The 25,018-nt window shown below is 44.8% G+C and overlaps 1 protein-coding gene across 2 annotated transcripts in view; it reads left to right on the forward strand.

The window, feature by feature from the left end:
- The window catches only part of ome (dipeptidyl peptidase 4 omega), a 131,632-nt gene that overhangs the window by 17,904 nt on the left and 88,710 nt on the right, over positions 1-25,018 (forward strand). Inside the window, exon 1 of one of the 2 annotated variants that reach the window (XM_071658579.1) lies at positions 15,357-15,599. The exons of the other annotated variant lie outside the window; for it this stretch is intronic. Within the exon in view, the coding sequence (XP_071514680.1) occupies positions 15,468-15,599 (132 nt within the window). The 5' untranslated portion in view covers positions 15,357-15,467. Of the gene's footprint in view, positions 1-15,356; positions 15,600-25,018 lie in introns of those variants that run through there. 2 annotated transcript variants of the gene reach the window in all.

The following is a 25,018-nucleotide window of genomic DNA, read 5'->3' on the forward strand; positions in this document are numbered from 1 at the left end:
TATCAGACTGACATAGTGCAGAATATGGACTCTAGTACGCGGTAGTCGTCCATTGCAGTGAACATTTACCCAAGCATGAACCTTTGTGAGGTGTCACCGTAACAAGTTGTACTTTCATAGTTTAGATAACAAAACGTTAAGACAAGAGAAATAAAGAAATGAAACGTACAGGTTCCTTATCAAGTGAGGATTTGTTGTCATTTGTTAAAGAACTATAACTCTGATTCCGATAATTGCGTTATGGTATCTTCAGTTGTGAATCTCTTTTCCATAACATCTTCCTCTTGGAAACTATTCCCTGATCAATGTGGGTGATGGATATGACCTGGAAGTTATTTTCTATGCTCTACAACATTATCATCCCTGCTAGCAATACTTAAATCATGCATCTGCTTTGGAATCCTTGCCAGTATATTAATGATATACGCATAGCCTGGCAGTCTCTGCATGTGTAATTGCGGAAGCGTTGGTCTTTGGACTAGTTGTTTCTTGGAGTAGAGGTTGGAAAGCCCTAACAGTATATGATGTGATTAGTGATACAGTGGAGGTCGGACGAGAACACGTTGGCAAGGTGAGTGGGCGGAACTTATGATATTCATGTTAACCTCACCTGCTCCGTCATGCCCAAGGTCTCGCTGTCATTTAGTCACGATCACGGTTGTCTTGCTGCTAGACAGAGACTACTCCATTCTCATAGTTTGTGCATTTGGTTGTATGATTCTGACTAGGTTTCGTCTCTGTTTCGTATGCAGATTGGCCCAATAGGTTGAGCTTAATAAGTATCGTATAATTATATAAATTGTAGGTTATTTCCATTTCCATCAGTTTGATAATTTCCATTTGTAATACTTCCCCCCTATTATTATGAGTTAAGTCATTCCGTAGTCCGAAAACCATGATGAAATATAACACGACATTCTGGGTCTAACATTAAACTTTACCTTTCAAATACCAGTTTTAGGCGTGACAAGAGAGGGTCTTCTTCGTGCTTGAATGTTCCCTGTGGTGTATTAAGGGTCTTGTTGCCCTGGGGACAAAATATTAATACCCCTGAAGCTTTACACATTTCCGGATTGTTGGTAATTTGAAATAATCGTAATCGCTACTAAAACAAAGAAAATATCACTCATATTTAGGGCCTCTTACACTATCGGGCCCTGGGGACTGCTCGCGCTCCATGATACGTCATTGAATGTTTGCTTATATTATATTCCAGCGTCCGAACTTGCTGCATCTATTTTTTTTCGCCCATTCTTTAAGGAAATGCAGCAGCACTGTTGCTGTGGAAAATCGAAAGCGAGGGCAGGCGTGAGAGGTCGTCAGGGTCGAGCAACAAATCGTGTGTACCGCCGACATGGCCAAGTCGTAAATTAATACGTATCATTGTTCACTGGCCTGTATCAGTCATGGAAGAAACGTGTCATTAGAGTATGGGGCAATACATACAAGGATAGATACGTAAAATGATTCTCATGCATTGCTAACATGATTGATTTGTCACCTGGAAGTGCATAGGGTAAAGCAGTTCTTGTGTGAGCAGGAGAAGGAAGTAGCCTCATCAAAGTTAGGTACGAGCAGAAGGAAGTAGCCTCATCAAAGTTAGGTAGGAGCAGAAGGAAGTAGCCTCATCAAAGTTAGGTAGGAGCAGAAGGAAGTAGGATAGATATTTTTTGCGGTGTGTTGAGCAGGCCGCCAAGGCCGGGAGGCCCACTTACCTAGCTCAAGACCATGTCATGACTTCACAATGGTAGATACAACACAGTTTTTTCTTTTATCTATTTACCCTTCTGTCATGTTCATCGTGGGTTTAGATATCTAACGAGTGTCGAAGAATCGATGCCACTATATCATTTTACTTTATTTTTTCATGATACTTTGTCGCTGTCTCTCGTGTTAGCGAGGTAGCGCAAGGAAGCAGACGAAAGATTGGCCCAACCCACCCACATACACATGTATATATAACATACACGTCCACACACGCACATATACATACCTATACATTTCAACGTATACATATATATACATACACATACATATACATATAAACACATGTACATAATGCGTACTTGCAGCCTTTATTCATTCTCGTCGCCACCCCGCCACAGATGAAATGACACCCCCTTCCCCCGCACGCGCGCAAGGTAGCGCTAGGAAAGACGACAAAGGCCACATTAGTTCACAGTCTCTAGCTGCCATGTATAATGCACCGAAACCACAGCTCCCTTTCCACATCTAGGCCCCACAAAACTTTCCATGGTTTGCCCCAGACGTTTCACATGCCCTGGTTCAATCCATTGACAGCACGTCGACCCCGGTATACCACATCGTTCCAATTCACTCTGTTCCTTGCACGCCTTTCACCCTCCTGTATATTCAGGCCCCAATCAATGAAAACCTTTTTCACTTTCCCTCCACCTCCAGTTTGGTCTCCCACTTCTCGTTCCCTCCACCTCTGATAAGTATATCTTCTTTGTCAATCTTTCCTCTCTCATTCTCTCCGTGTGACCAAACCCTTTCAATACACCCTCTTCTGCGCTCTCAACCACACTCTTTTTCTTACCACACGTCTCTCTTACCCTTTCATTACTTACTCGATCAAACCACCTCACACCACATATTGTCCTCAAACATCTCATTTTCATCACATTCACCCTCCTCTGCACAACCCTATGGTGGGAGGGAGGATGAATCTCATGTTGTTACAGTCCAGTTCCGTTACAGGAAAGATCTGTATTAATTTGACAGCCATTTTACCACCACCACCAGATGACGAGACCTTTGGAAGAAAATAGAATATATCAAACACATTTTCTCTGGAAACATATTTCAGATAAAGTCGTCAAAATTGGAAGTGTTCGAATAAAAGTCAGTAGCGAAACAACGTACTTAGTAGAGTCAGGAAGTTGTACACGGCCACGGTGTCTGCAGCTCTCTCATTAAGATAACGATTCAAGCTCAGCGTTATTTCCGAGCGTCAGGCTGACTCGTGGGCCGAGCTGGCCGTGGGGGGCCGGGTTGGCCCTTATGGCGGGGATAGGGCTCGGGTAGCTGGTCCTAGCCGGGTGCAGGCGCCCAGCTGAATAAATAGTGTTTCAGCATTTCCTGTGTATGATTATGTCTTGTATTTCGCCTTCCAAATGCAGTAAACAGACATGACGTTGCTTTGGTTGGTTTGTATCTGTAGTGAACGCCTTCCCGTACCATATATAGAGACATATCGTTCCTCTGGTTGGTCGTTATCGGTAATGAACGTCTGATGTAGCGATCTTGTCCAATTGTTGGTGTACCTCCGGTCTTGCACGTCGGAGAGCAAGTGCATCAGAGGCGTCGTTATACTTAGTAAAGTGTTTATATCCAGGTAGGATGACGTGATAGAATATAAACCACTCAAGGGACTTGAGTGTTAGTTGTGCGTGGAACGTGAGCGTGGGCAAAGCGTGGGCGTGACGCTGGTGGCGCAAGGCGTGGGCGTAATGGTATTGGAGGAGGGCCCACGTGGACGGTAACTGCCGTGAGTCGAGATAATGAGTCCTTCAGCATGTAGAACAACGAGGAAGCATGCCGTCACCACAGCCTTGGATGTGAATTTGAGACTAGATCTCACATACCGGGAGGTTGTCATAGTGGTAAAGGAAAAGAAAATAGAAATCTCAGTTACTGAAGCGCACAGAAGGACAGTCAGCAGTACAACGTGCAGTGTAGTGTCCGTCTGCATTGGGGAGTAGCAACGTTATGTTTACACAGGAGTAGACTACTATCAAGATGGTAGATAACGAGAGTAAGACACCTCACATAAATGTCTCCATTGTTCAAGACAGTATAGTGCCTCTCTCCACTCCCTCTCACCATCCCGATGGCTAGGTAATGAACGAAGCATGTCTTTGATCGTGATTCATTCGTCCGTCCGTTCCAATAAAGATGTATCACATTCCTCCTCACATGTTTTATGAGAAAGGAATGTGACGGGTGTGGCCAGACTGGGAGGATTTCCAGCCCCCCCGCTCCCTTCCCCTTTAGTCGCCTTTACGACACGCAGGGAGTACGTGGGAAGTATTCTTTCTCCCCTATCCCCAGGGATATATATATATATATATATATATATATATATATATATATATATATATATATATATATATATATATATATATACATATATATATATATGTTATTCATTATACTTTGTCGCTATCTCCCGCGTTAGTGAGGTAGAGCAAAGAAACAGACGAAAGAATGGCCCAACCCACCCACATACACAGGTATATACATAAACGTCCACACACGCACATACACATACCTATATATATATATATATATATATATATATATATATATATATATATATATATATATATATATATTTTTTTTTTTTTTTTTTTTTTATACTTTGTCGCTGTCTCCCGCGTTTGCGAGGTAGCGCAAGGAAACAGACGAAAGAAATGGCCCAACCCCCCCCCCATACACATGCACATACACACGTCCACACACGCAAATATACATACCTACACAGCTTTCCATGGTTTACCCCAGACGCTTCACATGCCTTGATTCAATCCACTGACAGCACGTCAACCCCTGTATACCACATCGCTCCAATTCACTCTATTCCTTGCCCTCCTTTCACCCTCCTGCATGTTCAGGCCCCGATCACACAAAATCTTTTTCACTCCATCTTTCCACCTCCAATTTGGTCTCCCTCTTCTCCTCGTTCCCTCCACCTCCGACACATATATCCTCTTGGTCAATCTTTCCTCACTCATTCTCTCCATGTGCCCAAACCATTTCAAAACACCCTCTTCTGCTCTCTCAACCACGCTCTTTTTATTTCCACACATCTCTCTTACCCTTACGTTACTTACTCGATCAAACCACCTCACACCACACATTGTCCTCAAACATCTCATTTCCAGCACATCCATCCTCCTGCGCACAACTCTATCCATAGCCCACGCCTCGCAACCATACAACATTGTTGGAACCACTATTCCTTCAAACATACCCATTTTTGCTTTCCGAGATAATGTTCTCGACTTCCACACATTTTTCAAGGCTCCCAAAATTTTCGCCCCCTCCCCCACCCTATGATCCACTTCCGCTTCCATGGTTCCATCCGCTGCCAGATCCACTCCCAGATATCTAAAACACTTCACTTCCTCCAGTTTTTCTCCATTCAAACTCACCTCCCAATTGACTTGACCCTCAACCCTACTGTACCTAATAACCTTGCTCTTATTCACATTTACTCTTAACTTTCTTCTTCCACACACTTTACCAAACTCAGTCACCAGCTTCTGCAGTTTCTCACATGAATCAGCCACCAGCGCTGTATCATCAGCGAACAACAACTGACTCACTTCCCAAGCTCTCTCATCCCCAACAGACTTCATACTTGCCCCTCTTTCCAGGACTCTTGCATTTACCTCCCTAACAACCCCATCCATAAACAAATTAAACAACCATGGAGACATCATACACCCCTGCCGCAAACCTACATTCACTGAGAACCAATCACTTTCCTCTCTTCCTACACGTACACATGCCTTACATCCTCGATAAAAACTTTTCACTGCTTCTAACAACTTGCCTCCCACACCATATATTCTTAATACCTTCCACAGAGCATCTCTATCAACTCTATCATATGCCTTCTCCAGATCCATAAATGCTACATACAAATCCATTTGCTTTTCTAAGTATTTCTCACATACATTCTTCAAAGCAAACACCTGATCCACACATCCTCTACCACTTCTGAAACCGCACTGCTCTTCCCCAATCTGATGCTCTGTACATGCCTTCACCCTCTCAATCAATACCCTCCCATATAATTTACCAGGAATATTCAACAAACTTATACCTCTGTAATTTGAGCACTCACTCTTATCCCCTTTGCCTTTGTACAATGGCACTATGCACGCATTCTGCCAATCCTCAGGCACCTCACCATGAGTCATACATACATTAAATAACCTTACCAACCAGTCAACAATACAGTCACCCCCTTTTTTAATAAATTCCACTGCAATACCATCCAAACCTGCTGCCTTGCCGGCTTTCATCTTCCGCAAAGCTTTTACTACCTCTTCTCTGTTTACCAAATCATTTTCCCTAACCCTCTCACTTTGCACACCACCTCGACCAAAACACCCTATATCTGCCACTCTGTCATCAGACACATTCAACAAACCTTCAAAATACTCATTCCATCTCCTTCTCACATCACCACTACTTGTTATCACCTCCCCATTTACGCCCTTCACTGAAGTTCCCATTTGCTCCCTTGTCTTACGCACCCTATTTACCTCCTTCCAGAACATCTTTTTATTCTCCCTAAAATTTACTGATAGTCTCTCACCCCAACTCTCATTTGCCCTTTTTTTCACCTCTTGCACCTTTGTCTTGACCTCCTGTCTCTTTCTTTTATACTTCTCCCACTCAATTGCATTTTTTCCCTGCAACAATCGTCCATATATATATATATATATATATATATATATATATATATATATATATATATATATATATATATATATATATGTATATTATCCCTGGGGATAGGGGAGAAAGAATACTTCCCACGTATTCCCTGCGTGTCGTAGAAGGCGACTAAAAGGGGAGGGAGCGGGTGGCTGGAAATCCTCCCTTCTCGTTTTTTTTTTTTTTCCCAAAAAGAAGGAACAGAGAAGGGGGCCAGGTGAAAATAGTCCCTCAAAGGTCCGGTCCTCTGTTCTTAATGCTACCTTGCTAACGCGGGAAATGGCGAAAAGTATGAAAGAAAAGAACATATGTACATATTCATACTTGCTGCCTTCAGCCATTTCCGTCGCCACCCTGCCACACATAAAATACCCCCCCCCCCCCACACACACACACACACACCCCGGCGAGGTAGCGCTAGGAAAAGACAACAAAGCGCACATTCGTTCACACTCAGTCTCTATCTGTCATGTGTAGTGCACCGAAACCACAGCTTCCCTTCCACATCCAGGCCCCACAAAACTTTCCATGTCGTAAGAGCGACTAAGTGGGTTGGAAACCATCTCTTCCTATGTTAGTTTTCAAAAGAATGAACATAGAAAGGAACCAAGCAAGGAACTTTTTTTCCGCCTAGGGTAATTAAAGTAGTCATTGTAAAGCTACAGCCACCAACCGAATAGATTTTCAAACCTTCAGGTCTCTCTCTCTCTCTCTCTCTCTCTCTCTCTCCCTCTCTCTCTCTCTCTCTCTCTCTCTCTCTCTCTCTCTCTCTCTCTCTCTCTCTCTCTCTCTCTCTCTCTCTCTCTCTCTCTCTCTCTCTCACACACACACACACATACACAGTTATGTTACCACAGCGAGGTGTGCTTGATGTGTGTTGATGTGATGAATGTGTGTGGAATGTTGATAGATATCTGCTCAGTGTGATAGAATCTGTATAGAATTATATCGTCTGATATCGATAGCATCTGCCATAATCTTGTACGAGATACGAAATAGTTGTGATGATACAACTCGTGTGTACTTGTTGTTGGTCGCCCTGCGTACGAACACCGGATATCCGCTCTGATTTGAGGAATGAGAGATGATGTTAGGAATGAGAGATGATGTTAGGGATGAGAGATGATGTTAGGAAAGAGAGATGGAATTTATTCCACGAGACAATGAAGACATCTTGCTAGGTTTTTATTATGTTGATATGTTAAGTGAATTAATGAAAATGTGGAATTAGGTGAGAGACTAGATATTAGGGAATAGTTTCTCTGTAAATGAAACGCGGGCAACCTGTCCAACGACTTTCACTTTCGGAACCGTAACAGAAAACAGGAAATTTCTTTGGTTGTGGCTGACTAATTTACTTATTTTTAGTCTTTAAGCGTTACGTGTTAGCCGTGGTATATGGCAGAATGTCTTGGTAAGTGTTTCTCTAAGTCTGGCACAAGTATTCGTCAAACTGGTCATCGTACACATAGCTTGTATCGTCTGGGACCTGGCCGAATGGTGAGGTTCTCAGCGTGTGAGTGAGCGTATCTGTCTGTTTGTGTGATATAGAGACAGACTCCATCACCCGTGGAGCTACATCTCCTGAGTGTTATGCGTCCTACGGCGATGATGGACATAGTGTGGGGGTATCCGTCTGGGTATGAGCGCGACTTTTGCCTATCATTAGCTGTTGCGCAGACCAGACTTTTCAGTCTTGATCCATAATTTGGTTACTAGCGGTACATGTTGACAGGCATGGCCTCAGATGCGAATTCCACGGTTGCAATGAAGACAGAAGCAAAGTATTAGTTATTTTGTACACACCTGTGACCTTACCTAACGTAAGACGCGATCGACACGTCCAACTACTTTCACTTTTTTCAACCACTACAGAAAACGGGAAGCGTTTCTTCAGTACTGGTGAACGGAAGACTTTTGTCCCCTCTCTCTCTCTCTCTCTCTCTCTCTCTCTCTCTCTCTCTCTCTCTCTCTCTCTCTCTCTCTCTCTGGCAACCGGCCACCGGCTGAGTATCGGTGAGTGTTACTGACGGCAACACAGTAAGCTCGCACTTCGGTGGCTCTCAAGTGTCACTCCCTTGACTCAAGTCGCTTTTTTGGTCTTTCTTCCTTACTCACACATGGGGTATTCTAACGTCCGTACACAAACATATGTTAGAAACGGCAGCCTACTATACCATCATTATACAAGCTTATGTTACGTAAGGAACTCTACAAAATGTACAATAACATACAAACATTTTATAAATGCTAATCTTGATAAACTATAATGTCATGTTGCAAACTTATGCTGCAAAAGATCATATCCATGGTGTAGTATGTCGTTTTACAAACATGTTACGAAAGATAATCTACATACTGTTACTATATCATTATACAGACAGTACAAGATATAATCAAATACTGTTACTATAATGTCATTGTATAAACATATTACGAAAGGTAATCTACTGAATGATCTATACTTTCATGATGCAAACATGTGTTGCAGAAAGTACTCTACATGCTGTTACTTGATGATGCCAGTGTACAAACAGGTTACGAAAGAATAATCTACGTAATGTATTATACCTTTATAGAGACATGTCAGAAAATGTAATCTTCATAGCGTATCATAATGTCATTTTACACACATGTTACAAAGGATAATTTACTTGATGTACTGTAATGTCAGTGTTATTGTACATGTGTGATTTGTACTGTTTACATGTAACTAATGGAAATATATTACCAGTGGTTCATGACTGGAGGAAAACGCGCACGCGCGCGCGTTTGTGTGTGTGTGTGTGTGTGTGTGTGTGTGTGTGTGTATCAACACGCAGGTATTAGCTCACAATAGCTTATTTGTAAAAAGTTCAGGCACTGGCCAACGCAAGTGTAACACTTCCAGTACCACACGAATGATAATCACACACACTTACACACACACACTTAGTGATACTAGGAATGACAACGCGGGCGGTAAATCATGACGCATGTGGTGTGACAGGAGTCAGGTGGGTGGGAAAATGTGATAACCAAAGGCGTGTGGAGCGGGCGTTGGTCTGGAGCACATGACCTACAACCCACAACCAACACTTGTATCCCGAGTGTAAGATGTCCTACAGGTGTAGTGCTGGCAGTTGACAGCGATGACCTGTTAGGTTTAAGTGGAAGATAAATTTCTCCATACCTATTGGTTCGGTATCTCCGTCATGTTGGTAGTGGGGAGGTGAGTACTTTGCCGACCCACCATCCACGGAGACCCCTCACCGCCTTGAGGACCCATGACACACGTCACTCTTGCGGGTAGAGAGGCCATGATCAATTATCCTCCGACCACTGTTGCCAGTGTTTTCCTCCCAAGGACACGCTGAACGAAGAGAATTTGATATTGATACAGACGTACGTACACACCTTTCCTGAGGCTGTGAAACTCGCAGATATGACTCAGTGGTTTGAGCTGTGTTAGAAAAAGGTCTTCCTGGATTCTCTTTTCTCCTTGGCTGGGTGAGGACCGTCATAAGGACACGTCACGCGCGCGTCACACCCCGTAACTAGTGACGCTTCAATTGTCACAACTTTCCAAGACATTTAGGATATATATATATATATATATATATATATATATATATATATATATATATATATATATATATATATATATATATATATATATATTCAAATATTTCACTCGTGTGAACGATAGGTTTTCTTCATCTTTCGTCCCAAGTCGGTCCGATTTGTGACCAATGCCCCCCCCACCCCCCTCCCTTCCTCCCTCCCTACCCGTGTTTGTGGTACCCATTTTGACCCACCAACCAAGAGAGGGTTCGCTCCCCGCTCTCTGTCCGCCGGGGGTGTAACACAGCGTCAGGTCGATTTTCCCTTATGTTTAAAAAAGCGTGTGTTATCAAGAGAGAGAGAGAGAGAGAGAGAGAGAGAGAGAGAGAGAGAGAGAGAGAGAGAGAGAGAGACCTGCCATGGTTGAGTGAATGCCAGTGTTGCCAGCGTAGTGGTGGTGATGATTTCCAACGGGTGTGGGCAAGGGTGTCACGGGTCCAGACATAACCAGGACTGCCGGAAGCACGTGACAACCTCCGGGATGCGGGAGGTTCCCTGACCTCTCACCCCACCACCTCCCCGCATCCTCTTTTTTCTCAGGCGCTCACCCCTAGCCTCGCCGGCAACTGTTGGCACTGCAGTAGCCTCGCCGGCAAATGTAGATGGAAAAAGTGATCAAAGTTGTAATAGCAAACATTTCGAAATGTTGGTAAACACGAGCACCGCTCGCACCACCAGCGGGTGAGCCCAGCCGAGGGTATATCTCACGTACACAAGACCCACGTCTTCTGAAGTTCATTAGATGTTTGTAATAGTGTGATCGATGTTGATGACTGATGTTCCTGATCACTTTCAAGGTGGATGGGGTATACCAAGGGTAGCAGCAAGACCAGGTAACGGGAACTGCAATACCTGTTCTGGAGAGAGAGAGAGGGAGAGAGAGAGAGAGAGAGAGAGAGAGAGAGAGAGAGAGAGCGAGAGAGAGAGAGAGAGAGAGAGAGAGAGAGAGAGAGAGAGAGAGAGAGAGAGAGAGAGAGAGAGAGAGAGAGAGAGAGAGAGAGAGAGAGAGCAGTTATACCAGAGACATAACTTTAGACGGTAGTTTATATAATCTCAGCTTAACATTTGCAAGCAAAGCGTTCGTAACCTCTTGAGCATAACGCACCGGTATGACCCACGGGAACCTCGATACGACCTCTGAGAACGTCTAGACGACACTTGAGCACAATGGTAAGGTTGTTAAGTATGATGACCTGGCCTTGGATTGGATCATCAACGGAGTTCAACAGGCCAAAGGTCAAGCCATCACACAGAAGGGACGGTGGTCTTGCTCAAGGGTCGTAAGGCTCAAGGGTCATAAGGTCTTGCTCAAGGGGTCACTCTGAGGTAACGACTCGTTTTTCGTCTCGTTTTGGAGGCGAGGATTTCCTCACCAGCACATCGCCCCCGATGGGACGTTGAGAATGAAGGGTTTTAACCTCTGTTAAACATCATCTTTTAAACTTATTTGGACGTGGCTGAGGACCTGTGCCTGGGTGAGGAGGGAGCGAGAACGTGGGCAGTACGTACATGATGTCCTACCCACGTCATATCACGTGGGGTGGTAATTAGAATCGTTGATAACCCAACCACTTCCCGGTGATGGGCTCAGCTGCACCGCCCCTTCAAGGCTGGAGTCAGAATCTACGTCCGGTTTGTCCAGGTGGTGAGGTTGGCGAGCGGCCATGACGAAGAATGATTATCTTTTACTTCTGTCATCTGATGCCGTGTATGTCAGAATGTACTGCATCACGTTTTCGATTTCAAGTAGTTTTGTCGTCGAAAATTAGGAAGACATGAACCAGTGTGTGGGTGTGAAGGCTGTGGCTTACCAGCAGGGGAGAATTCTACCCAGGTCTGGGTAAGGCTGACCTGGCGACATGTTCGCCCGCTTGAGGAGGTCTCCTAGCGCTCTCACCCTCGGCCCACCTCAATTGCTGGGCGGTGAGACAGAATTTCGATACTGCCAGGAAGTGTTAAGGTAATACAGGTGAAAGGTGAATTGGCTCCTCATGAGCGGTTGCAAGTGAGAGGTCTGCTTGGTGAGGTTTTTCCTTATATCCTGCTGTCTGAGTGGTACAACTTTCATGTAAGAGGAGCGAACATGAAGTGGATAGTGAAGTGTGAAAGCTCTGGTATATACCTGGGGCAGAGGAGGACCAGTGTCGACAGCCGAGGCTTACGGCACTGCCATCTTGAGTCCTTACTGACACTTATGTACTTCCTTGATAAAAAGGAGTTAAAGTCTTCATCACCAAGCTGGAATGTATCAACATGGTAGCCACTTTCCTGGAACAGAGTCACGAGGAAAAACTATATTTTCTCCGATAATGTACTTAAGTGGAAGCAACAGTGGTCAAAACTCGAACTACCTTTGCGAAAGTAGAAGTAATCTGAATTCGAAGTTCATGAGTAAATGCAACATTGAAATGATCTACTTTAAGCAAATAACGAAGTCCTGCTACTTTGATACTCACTGCCACTGTACGTTCGTACGTGTACACAGTCAGGCACATGAGCAAGATAGTAGACGTCACACGCACACACACACACACACAGACACACACACACACACACACACACACACACACACACACACACACACACACACACACGTATAGGAAATACAACAAAGCTCACGGACGTTCACAGGCTACTATATATATATATATATATATATATATATATATATATATATATATATATATATATATATATATATATATATATATATATATTGAAGTATGAATGTTGTTCTTCAGATTAACAATGGTTTTGTTACTTCATTGTGGAAAATTCTCTCAGCCTGGCCTAAACTGCTCTCTTTTCTTTCTGCTTCACACACACGCCTGGACTCATGATAAATACTCCACAACCACACCCTATCATCTGTCAGTAACATATGTCTCACACAATCTCTATTTTCAACTCAAAAGTTTCCCGCGGTGATCGCTACGTGCTATCCCCGCCTACTGGCAAGATCTCGTCGTGGTAAGTCGTAGGTACGTACACCCTCAGTCCATTGCGTCATCGGATGTATGTATTCATTTCGGTATACATAAGTTTTCAGCGAGGGTTATAGGAATGTATGATATCATATTTCATTTTTGATCATTAAGGTAGAGTGTATACTTTTTTTTGCCTTATCATCTTTTGTGAAATTCAAATAATCTTATATTTCATTAAATGACGTGAAGAGAAATTATGCTTTGTATAAATTTTGTTTTTTTACCATTTGTCTTGTATCATTAAAAGCTCTGCCTTTTGTCACGGTTACGAGATTTTTTTTTTCTGTTTACATCAAACATACACAACAAAAATTATGAGTTGGTCGGTTGGTTTTATAGAGGTTATAGGCCTGTCGACTCTCAGGGTCAAAATGATTCTGGGACCTGTTACACAAACGCTCTCACAGCCACCGTTGAAATTAGTGGCTGGAGATGAAGACGTGGAAGTCTTTTTATTGTTGATTGAAGGGAAAAGTTTTGAGTTGAAGTATTTGGGAGGGGTGCGTGAGAGGTGGTCTTGGGAGTGGAGTGAGGAAGGGAAAGCCAGGAAGAGAGAAGGAAAGGAGGCGGGCAGCAGGTCCTGTGGCTCACCCCAGGTGCTCTTCCATTGTCAGGCTGGAGTTTTGGATCATGAGAGAAATATTGCATTGCCAGTACAGCTTGAGTGGACGAGTTGTGTCCTCACCTTGGCTGCCTCGCCTCCACGGAATAACGTCACCCTTCCTCAGGCTGCTCACACCCAAGTTGCCGGAGACATTCGCCGACAGCCAGCAAAATACAACTGAAAGAGACATGTAGAGAAAATGAGAGACTAATATAATTCCAATTAGGAAGAAATGCAACTAAATGAACTGGTAAACGAACGCGACTCGCACAAAGAGGGTCACGGATGAACGTAGGTAGACAAGTTGCATCGCTACAGAGGTACTAGTTTAGGGCAGGAAGTTAAGAAAGGTTGTTGTTGACAGGTATGACGGATGCGAAAGATAAGGCAGTTGCTTCAGCAGTATCAGAGAACTGTACTCACGGTGAAAACAGACGGCCGCTCAGGCGAGACGGAGTGAGACAGAAATGGAAACAGAGCGGAAAATTCGCACTCGCTGTATGACGGGCCAGCAACAGGAGCCTCCTGTAACGTGTCAGCTGGGCAGTAACGATGTGTCAGAATCTGAACCTTTTGGGAAAGCGACATGTTACACGTCAGCGAGGCCTCTGAATTCTACTGACTTGGTGTTCATATTGAAAACGAGGAAACGCAACGGGAAAAGGCGACTTTGGAAGGCTGCGGGTAATAGTAAAAGTTGCCTGTTATCATTTATTGCTATTTCCATAACCTTGGCTACGTTCGGTAACGATCAGTTGAACCTTAGTATCCTTGTTGCAGCTTGTTTTCGTATAGCTGGAAATTTGTTTTCTTTAATCAATTGAAGAGTTAGCGCGGTGCCAACCGTCATGGTTACTGTGTGGGAATACGAGTGTTGCCATCAAGCGTGCGCGGATTAAGAAGTAGGGAGGGAGGTGGGTGTGTGGGTTCGGCTTGGCAGTGTGGTGTGTGGCGGTGAGTGTGTGTGTGTGGCGAGAGGCTCTGCCGGGAGTGTATGGCACCGGCACAAGCCTAGTGATCTGTGCTTCCTCTTCCTTCCCTGATACTGATGACGACTGGCCTGTTCACGAAATGGAACTCCCTCGTGGAATGTTACACTTACTCATGAAAACCGTAGATGCTGTGACATCTGTTTATATATATATATATATATATATATATATATATATATATATATATATATATATATATATATATATATATATATATATATATATATATATCCTTGGGGACAGGGTAGAAAGAATACTGCCTACGTATTCCATGCGTGTCGTAAAAGGCGACTAAAAGGGGTGGGAGCGGATGGAAATCCTCCCCTCTTGTTTGACTTTTCTTAATGAAGGAACAGAGAAGGGAGCCGAGTGAGGATATTTCTTTCTAAAGCTCAGTCCTCTGTTCTTGATGCTACCTCGCTGACGCGGGAAATGGGTTCGAATCCTAGCTGTTGGAGGGTATTATGTGATATATGTATATATATATATATATATATATATATATATATATATATATATATATATATATATATATATAGATAGATAGATAGATAGATATATAGATATATATTGGTGGCTGTATTACGTGGACAAATATGGTATGACTTCCAGGGTAAAAACTGGTGATCACGTGTACGTAACTGTACACATCAGTAAGACATCTGTGGCAGCAGCTGTTGATGTGAGAAGACTACAGGTGTGAACGTGTCATAGTGAAACGCACCTGCCGGTCCTTAGTACTCCCAGCAACCAGCACCTGACCAGTGCCGGTAGTGGTGTAGGTGTCATCAGTGAGGAAGGGCCACTATGGCTGGCATAGGGACAAGGCTGGCCGCCCTGGCTACCTACGACAACCTGGGCCACCAGGAGTCACAAGCTTCCTTGAACAGCACCTCTGCCGCGGATGGTGGCGAAGACCAGCGCTCCGGCGAGTCCATGGTGGGTGTCGCAGAGAGAGAGAGAGAGAGAGAGAGAGAGAGAGAGAGAGAGAGAGAGAGAGAGAGAGAGAGAGAGAGAGAGAGAGAGAGAGAGAGAGAGAGAGAATGTGTGTCATAGCAATGATTCAGTAAGCGTAGCACTGACAATCGTCCTTGTCGCTGTATTTGTCCACTTTCTTGTTGAAGGCTCACACTGACGTCATGTTCACGTGTCCGCCGCTGCCTGGCCGAGGAGGTCGAGCCCGGGAGGCCGGGGCTTGCTCAGGTTGACCCCACCATGACTGTAGAGCGCCGCAGTCTGGACTGTAGGGCTGTAGGGCTGTAGGGCGCCCCAGTCTGGACTGGGAGTTCTGCCAGATTTTGAATTGTGGATTTTGAGGAAAAAATAGAGATGCTTGAGACTATGAAGGAGTGAAGTATCTTGGTGCATAGGTAAATAGTATCGATGCATGATTCAACCTGAAGTATGTCTGATACAGTAGTAACAAGATGTCTGTGTATTCAGGATGTATTACGTATAAGTGTTCAGTATTTTATCTGTTTTCCTCATGGGTATTACAGTAGTTTAGGCACATGTTTGTTATGGCGGACTTGTGTATGTAAATGTATGGATGTCTTCAACCAGTATTTTCATGAGATGTTTGCATACAGAGAAGGTGGCAGAATATTTCGTACACATGTATGGTATGTTATGATAATGCATTTGTTTATTTTGGTTTTAGGTATGCTGTGTGTGTAGGTATTTAACGTTTATTCAGTGAATATTATCTTGTCGTTGTACTCAAGTTACTCTTACATTATCTGCCGTTTACTGAGGACTTGTGTGGTTGTGTTTTAGATTGGTGATGTGTGGTGAGCCAGGTTATGAGGCGTATTCATGTGTGGTGAACGTCATAGGCATATATTGGGATATGAGACGTATACATGGATGATAAAGGTTATAGGCATTTATAGTAGGCCTATTGTTTTGTGGTATAGGCCTAATCTCTTGCACACGACGCCGGTGCGACTTTTTATCACGACGGTACGACCTTTGAGCACAACGGTACAACCCTTCAGCACGACGGTACGATCCTAGAGTATGATGGCTATGGTACTCGAGAGTCGTTCCGTTGTGGTCAAGTGGTTGAAAGGTTTATGGTGAAGGTTGTGGTCGTGTGTTTAGGAGAGAGAACGCTGGTGTAGCCGTGAGGTCACACAGTCGTACCATAGGATGTTAACACCTCACGACCTTGGGTCGGTAGTCGTGCAGGACGTGTGGTCATGACGCCGCCTTGCTCGCTGTAGGCTCAGTGATCGTTGAGGACTGTGGTGGAAAAACTTGTGTAGGTAAGGTGGTGGTGTCTCAGCGTCTGTGACCTTGAGTCAGCGTGCGTGGTGGGCTACAGCTGTACATATGTACATCTGTGCATATGTGCTGTATTCAGTTTCATTTTCTCTATCATTTCCATGTATTTGCTTTATCTATTTAATCATTTCCGTTTTTTCCCTGCAGGTAAGTCCCGTGGGAGGTGTGGGAGCAGCGGTGCAACAGGTGAGTCAGACTTCATTGTGATTATCTCGTCAAGGAGAGCTGGGGTGGCGCGTGGACGGCTGGGGTGGCGCGGTGACAGCTGGGGTGGCGCGTTGACAGCTGGGGTGGCGCGTTGACAGCTGGGGTGGCGTGTGGACGGCTGGGGTGGCGCGTTGACAGCTAGGGTGGCGCGTTGACAGCTGGGGTGGCGTGTGGACGGCTGGGGTGGCGCGTTGACAGCTGGGATGGCGCGTGGACGATGGGGTGGCGCGTTGACAGCTGGGGTGGCGTGTTGACAGCTGGGGTGGCGCGGTGACAGCTGGGGTGGCGCGTGGGCGGCTGGGATGGCGCGTTGGCAGCTGGGGTGGCGAGTGGGCGGCTGGAGTGGCACGTTGACAGCTGGGGTGGCGCGTGGACGGTGGGGTGGCGCGTTGACAGCTGGGGTGGCGCGTGGACGGCTGGGGTGGCACGTTGACAGCTGGGGTGGTGTGTTGACGGTTAGGGTGGAGAGTAGACAGCTAGGGTGGAACGTGGGTAGCTGGGGTGCAGCATGGGGAGCTGGGATAGGCCTTGGATATTTCAGGAAGATTAGACAACGAACCTAAAACTCCCTTTCATTTGTTAATGTTTGTATGCAAAATAACAGGGATTGAAGAACATATGAAATAACACACGCACTATTCCCATCTGCAGCTCCCAAACAATATCAGTCCATACTCAGTCGATGGAAAGTTTCTATTGTGAAAATCATGACGTACCTACCATCTGAGATACACGCTCACGCGACCAGATTTATTTTTTTTTAATTTTTCAAGTTGATATGGGACTGCAAGCGTCAGACCTCCTCATGATAAGATGATATAGTATTCAAAAGTTGATTGAGATCATGAAGTTTATATATAGTTAGAAATCTTGAACTTCCTAAGATATGTGAAAATATTTCATGTGATTAACGACAGGTGTTTGTACTCGAAGTGGAAGACTGTATGTACTTGAAAACTTGCTTTTCTTAAGAATGTAATGATGGGTACTTATGCAAAGGGGTCCGGAATGTCCACCCACACCCATTCACGTCACGCGGGGTAATTTTTGTAGGGCTTAGGTCACGTTAGGTCACGATGGGTCGCCCTGAGCTGAAAAGGAGAGAGGTGAAAGGAATCAAAATGAAGGCTTTGTCGTGGGTCTTATGACCAGAGGGTGTGGTGGAGTGAGGCAGGGCCTGTGGAAGGTAGGTAGGTAGGTAGTGGATTGTCATGGTGGGTATAATTGCAATACGGTGGATGGCGAAGACCTTGCCTTGCTCACACCGTGAAGGCTTGAAGATTATACCCTTCTGGTGATTCAGCCACTATCATATCTTACACGAAGTGCTCAGGTATTGTACCGAGGTGCTCAAGGATTCGAACAGCTAGTGGGATATCCTGGCGACGCCTGGGGTATATGTGCCGTGATCCACAGCCGCCTTTCTCTCACGTTATCTCCCCGGCCGAGACCACCAGATGAGTCCACTTGACAGCGACGCATCAGATGGATGTAAATATTTACCTTAGGTTGAGAACGTTGCTCATTTGATCCTTACGGGGATTGTCCGCTCCCAGGGAAGGGTGGCTGGCTGTTCTACAGTGGCTGAGTTCCACCAGTGGTGGTGAGGTTTGATGGAAGTAGTGTATTGGTTAGCGTTATTGACTACGAATTACTCATGAGCACGCTTGGGTTCGAATCTTCGACTAGAATGTCAGAATATATATATATATATATATATATATATATATATATATATATATATTTAACGCTACCTCGCTAATGCGGGAAATGGCGAATAGTTTGAAAGAAGAATATATATATATATATATATATATATATATATATATATATATATATATATATATATATATATATATATATCGTACATAAACAACATTTAAGGCAGTCGAAGGTGAAGATGGTGTCACGTCTCTTGATTCATTACCCTGAAAAGTCGTGTCATCATTTCCAGCGGGATAGGCCCAGCCACCTCCCTGGCTCCAGGGAAAACGTTTGATGGTAAACGTTGATGGAGTTATCTCCTGGCTGAAGCCTGAACATTATCCCAGGAAATCGTCGCAGATGTAAGGCAATTTCCATGAAGGTGTTCACCTCAGGCGTGGGAGAATGTTGGCCTGTGGGGGGGGCGCTAGCCCGCTTGTATAACTGTATTCCTGGCTGGTGAAAGTGAGGACCGGGTTCGAGTCTGGACCCGACCAAGCACACCGCTGGCTCAGGGACCTGCTTCAACCCTAGGTGGTACACAGGATCCCTCTAGGTCAAGCTACATCTGGCAGTCACCTGAAGGTTGTTGCCATGTCTTCAGCACCAACGGGAGTGGAAGGGTTGACCAGTACATGTTAATCTTCCTTGGTGGTGGCGAGAGTCAGGACTGGACCAGCCTCACCTTTGTGACCCCTATGATGCTTTTGCGCTACCGCTCACAGGATGAACATGGGGTACACAATAAATTTGCCGGGGACACAGGCACAAATCAAAATCAACCAATCACGTCTGTTGCTCAGACTGTGATCATTTATTCCCTGATCGTTCCAGCTCAGTTGCTGCCTCCATCAAGACAATAGACATCCGAGTGCTGTTTTCTTCTCATATTCTCACAATTTCTTTGTCACTACCATCATCGTCTCATAATTTCTTAATAGAGTCATATAATTACATTGGCATTATATCCTGTTTGTTTAATCGTAACGTTAGGAAGAATTACTTTCAGTCAAGTTTTTCAAGTTGCGTCTTGGTCAGGTCAGGTCAGGACAGCAGCTCGTGGTAGGAAGTGAAAGTAATATTTCTGGGTTGAATGGTTCCGTGTCGTCACCCGCCACCAGGCCACGTAATGCCCCGCCTGATAACTAGACCGGTCCTCCCTCCTGGCCGTCAGAGGCGCTGCAGTCTAAACGTTCTGTAATGTTGATTATGATATATATATATATATATATATATATATATATATATATATATATATATATATATATATATATATTCTTTCTTTTTTCTGTTAAACTATTCGCCATTTCCCGCGTTAGCGAGGTAGCGTTGATAACAGAGGACTGGGCCTTTTTTGGAATATCCTCACCTGGCCCCACTCCGTTCCTTCTTTTGGAAAATCTAAAAAAAACGAGAGGGGAGGATTTCCAGCCCCCCGCTCCCTCCCCTTTTAGTCGCCTTCTACGACACGCAGGGAATACGTGGGAAGTATTCTTAAACCCCTATCCCCAGGGATAATATATATATATATATATATATATATATATATATATATATATATATATATATATATATATATATATATATTTATTTATTTATTTTGCTTTGTCGCTGTCTCCCGCGTTAGCAATGTACCGCAAGGAAACAGACGAAAGAATGGCCCAACCCACCCACATACACATGTATATACATACACGTTCACACACGCAAATATGCATACCTATACATCTCAACGTATACATATATGTACACACATAGACATATACATATATACACATGTACATAATTCATACTGTCTGCCTTTATTCATTCCCATCGCCGCCCCGCCACACATGAAATAAAAACCCCCTCCCCCCTCATTTATGCGAGGTAGCGCTAGGAAAAGACAACAAAGGCCCCATTCGTTCACACTCAGTCTCTAACTGTCATGTAATAATGCACCGAAACCACAGCTCCCTTTCCACATCCAGACCCCACAGAACTTTCCATGGTTTACCCCAGACGCTTCACATGCCCTGGTTCAATCCATTGACGGCACGTCGACCCCGGTATACCACATCGTTCCAATTCACTCTATTCCTTGCACGCCCCTCACCCTCCTGCATGTTCAGGCCCCGATCACTCAAAATCTTTTTCACTCCATCCTTCCACCTCCAATCCGGTCTCCCACTTCTATATATATATATATATATATATATATATATATATATATATATATATATATATATATATATATATATATATACATATGAGATCTTGGTACGATAATCAAAACGTCTCAAGTATATTTTGTCTTCCTAAAGAAAGATTTCAGTTAGACTTTGTATTTTTGGGTCTTTGCGTAAAATCCTGAGAGGTTATGTCAAATCTAGATTAAAATCAGATATGGAGAAGAGAATTTGTAATAATGGATCGTAAAATCCAAAGGCTTCGTACAACCCTGCTCGTATGGTTTATATCGCTCTTCCCAGTACTGTTAAACTAGATCTGTCTAGATACAATTTGCAAATTCAGACTCTGGAAAGAAGGGGACGCAATGTCATTTTCCTCGGAAATAGTTAATGGAGAGAGGCACTTCTAATTGCCAGTCAGATGCAGTTGTCTGCGGGACCTCAAAATCATCCATTAGTTTCAGTGTTGTTTTTCGTAATAGGTACATGGGAGTTTATCTTCCACAAGTGATATAAATGAAGTTTCCGTTAAAGCCAAGCCACCTCCGAGGAGTACACGACCAGATAGGGAGGGTAGGGGAGGGAGTGTAGCGGTGTGATGGTGTAGCGTGAAAGTGATTAAGACGAGAGACAAACAGTTGCAGGAACGGGGTGAGGCGTCTGTGTGGGAGGGAGGGTGGTTGCGGTACCGGGTGCAGACGGCCCCAGCTGTAGCTACATGGGTTCTGCTCTTTGATGCTTGTTCCTAATGCAGGAACATCTACGATTATTGTTATATAGCGAAGATATTACAGGGAATGTGTAATACTGAATATTCATTGTTACTTAAAGGCCTGGTCAAAAAGTGAAGAGTAGCGGGGAAGAATGATGTAAGATACGTAAGGGTGGTGGATAGCCATCCCCTGCTGATGACTGCTGGAAGGAAGTAGGCAATGGTCGCTAGTGAACACTTAGTGTGTCGCTGGAGGGAAGAGTGCATCAAGAAGTCTAGCCTCACACCGTCACTCAGCTTTGTACACCGGCGAGGCTTTGAATTTCCTCAGACTTGTTGATGGCCGCCCTGTTCGCAAGTGGGCTGGTGTCGGCAACACTCGCCAGTGACCGCACGTCCCATCATTGGTTGACACGTGTCAGTAACAATTGCTATTGTTACTATCAATGTATTTAGCTACGCCATTGAATGTCTATAATGTAGATTGTTGGTCAAACACAATCCAAATGGTAACACAAGCAACCACCTGACACTAAAGAGCCGTGAGGGAGTGGACCCAGATGGTGTATACAGTAAGTACCTGCTGTGCTTTGGTTTACAGCAGGTGGTGGTTGCTGCAGCCGTCCAGTGAACATCTGCAGCGAGTTAGAACCACAGTGGGTATCACAACGCCCAAGGTGATACCTGCGTTGGAGAACAAATTGTCGGTTTTGTGGTCTGCTGCTGCCACACCACAGAGACGCCAGGCCATCAACTGTGGCGGTGTAGCGTGGCGCCATCAGTGTTGTTCTCTCATCTGATCGAGTATGAGTTTCGTCGTAAGGTTCTTCAGTCGCCTGATCAGCGATGCTTTTCGGGACTGTGATAGTACATCGCGTGTTTAATCTTGATTATTTATGGTGGAGGTGAGATCGAGGCGCGCCAGGTGCATGGGCAGGAGGCAATCAAATGTCCTTACGTTCAGTTGAGGTTAGATAAGGTCAGATGAGGAGGATATGACTTCAGTAGGTGAGGAGAGAGTCAAATGAAGTCTTGAAATTTTAGGAAAGGTCAAGTGAGGTCACGTGAGAGATGAAATTACACTGTTCCCGTTATGAGCACGAAAAGGTCGGCCGCAGGATGACAACTGTATCAGGGAATCCTGTAAGGTCAGGGCAGGTCAGTCATGCGCGGGGAAGAGACTGCTGTCCTTGGCATTTTCCTCTGGTCTCCTGGCACAGAGGACCTCCCGGCCACTCACACTCTGCTCTACCAAAGTTGGATCATTTTATTCGTCCTCGTTGATGTCACTGGCAAATATGATGGGTTAACCAGGCAGTCTGTTGAGGTCAAGGGTGTAGGGGTAGTATGGCGTAATTTGGGTGGCAGGGTTTATGGTAATGATTGAGTACTGGTGTACTGGTAGCACGGCGGCGGTACTGTTGGTATGGGGTTGGTAGGGTTGGCATGGTGTTGGTAGGAGGAGCAATGCCGTCGTGACCAGGTGGGGGAGGGATGAGGTGTAGATATGCAGGTGTTAAGGAGCCATGAGGATGACGTCACGACACCTTCCTCACGAACTCTCGCTACCACGTGGGGGCTTCCCCAACACCTTGCTCAACACCAGCCTGGTTCCTCCCTCCACCTGCGCCTTGCCTGGGATCGTCTCAGTATGAAGAGTTTCTCATGTTTGATAACATTTTTCCTATCCCTTCCACGTCACTTCTGTTTCATATTCTTATTAAAAACTTATATAAAGTAGAGCTAAACCTGGGCACCTGAGGCGTTCGGGGTAAACCATGGAAAGGTCTGTGGGGCTTGGTTGTGGCTAGGGAGGTATGGTCTCAGTGCATTACATATAACAGACAGTGAATAGATGTGAACGGATGCGGCCTTTTTCGTCCGTTTCTGACGCTATCTTGCTAGCGAGGGAAACGGGGATCAAGTCTTAAAAAAACGCAGGTCGAGATTTAGATGTTTTAACATTTCGTCCATTACTTGATGCTGCACAACTGTATGCTCACAAGATATGTGCTCACAGTGTGGAGGAATTCTTGGCGAGAGTTTGCAGATGTGACGGTGGCTGTGACTGCTGGGTGGTGGCGTCCGCCCTGATCACTCTCACCCCTGGTTGAAGTCTCCTCCTTCACCCCCAGCCACGCCTTCTCCCCAGGGGCCAGGCTTACTCGCCAAATGATCGATAGTTTTCGTCTGGGAGAATTTCCTCTGAGATTTAGGTATGAAATCTGGTGCTATACCTGGGGCGGGGCGGTGCATTAGCAGGTGAAGTCTTTATTTTTTTAATGTTAACTGAAATGGCACGGCCAACTGAAGCCTAATGAAAGGCATTTTATGAATATATATATATATATATATATATATATATATATATATATATATATATATATATATATATATATATATATATATATATATATATATATATGACATAATACTGTGATGATTGAATTAACCTAAGAGTGTTGTGTGAGGACGTGTGTGGCGGGTGTGGTGGCTCTGGCCGTGAGGAGTGCAGGCAGGTCTCGCTCGCCCACTGCTGGGCCGGCTCTCGAGACGGGAATTTAAGTTTTTATTTCCTCATGGTGGATGTGGTCACCTGCAGGTACTGCCCCCCCCCCCCCCCCCCGCCTTACCACAAAACCAAACACCTCTTAATGTTGTACGTTACAGATCTCTAGAATATCTTCCAGTTGGTTCTGCCCCTCCCCCCACTCACAGACCTCTCTGCAACACGTTCCTGTTGGTTCTAATCCTTTATAAACTTCTCTGTAATATTCATCAATCGCTTCTGAGTCTCAGATCCCTTGACCCTTGTGTGATATCGTTCAGTCGGATCTGACTCCTCCGCGTCCCCCTGAAGTTGTCACTTATGCTCGGCGGGATGACCCACAGTGACGTGTGACGGTATCCTTCAGTACACGTCGGAAGTGAGGAATCTCATGTTGTGCTGTGTGGGAGGTTGGAGAACCCCGGATAGTCATGGGGAGATATGAAGAGCCGTGGATACAGCGAAGATAATCTTGCCGGCCGACGGATACCATTCTAGATTCACAGTGTAATAGCGAGAGGAGACAGTTACCAAGAATGACAAAGCAAGTCATTTTCCCCATATTTATATTTCCTCTTAGAAAGTTATATCATGTCCTTCATTACTTCACGAAGCCTCCACCTCCTCCCTTCCGCACCAGCCTCCTTCCGCCCAGTACACGTTCCTCCAGCCTCTCCCAGTGTTCCTTCCACCAGTCTCTCTTTTCCAGTACACACATCCCCCACGTTCC

This window comes from Panulirus ornatus, chromosome 66, assembly GCF_036320965.1.
Source record: "Panulirus ornatus isolate Po-2019 chromosome 66, ASM3632096v1, whole genome shotgun sequence".
Lineage (NCBI taxonomy): Eukaryota > Metazoa > Arthropoda > Malacostraca > Decapoda > Palinuridae > Panulirus > Panulirus ornatus.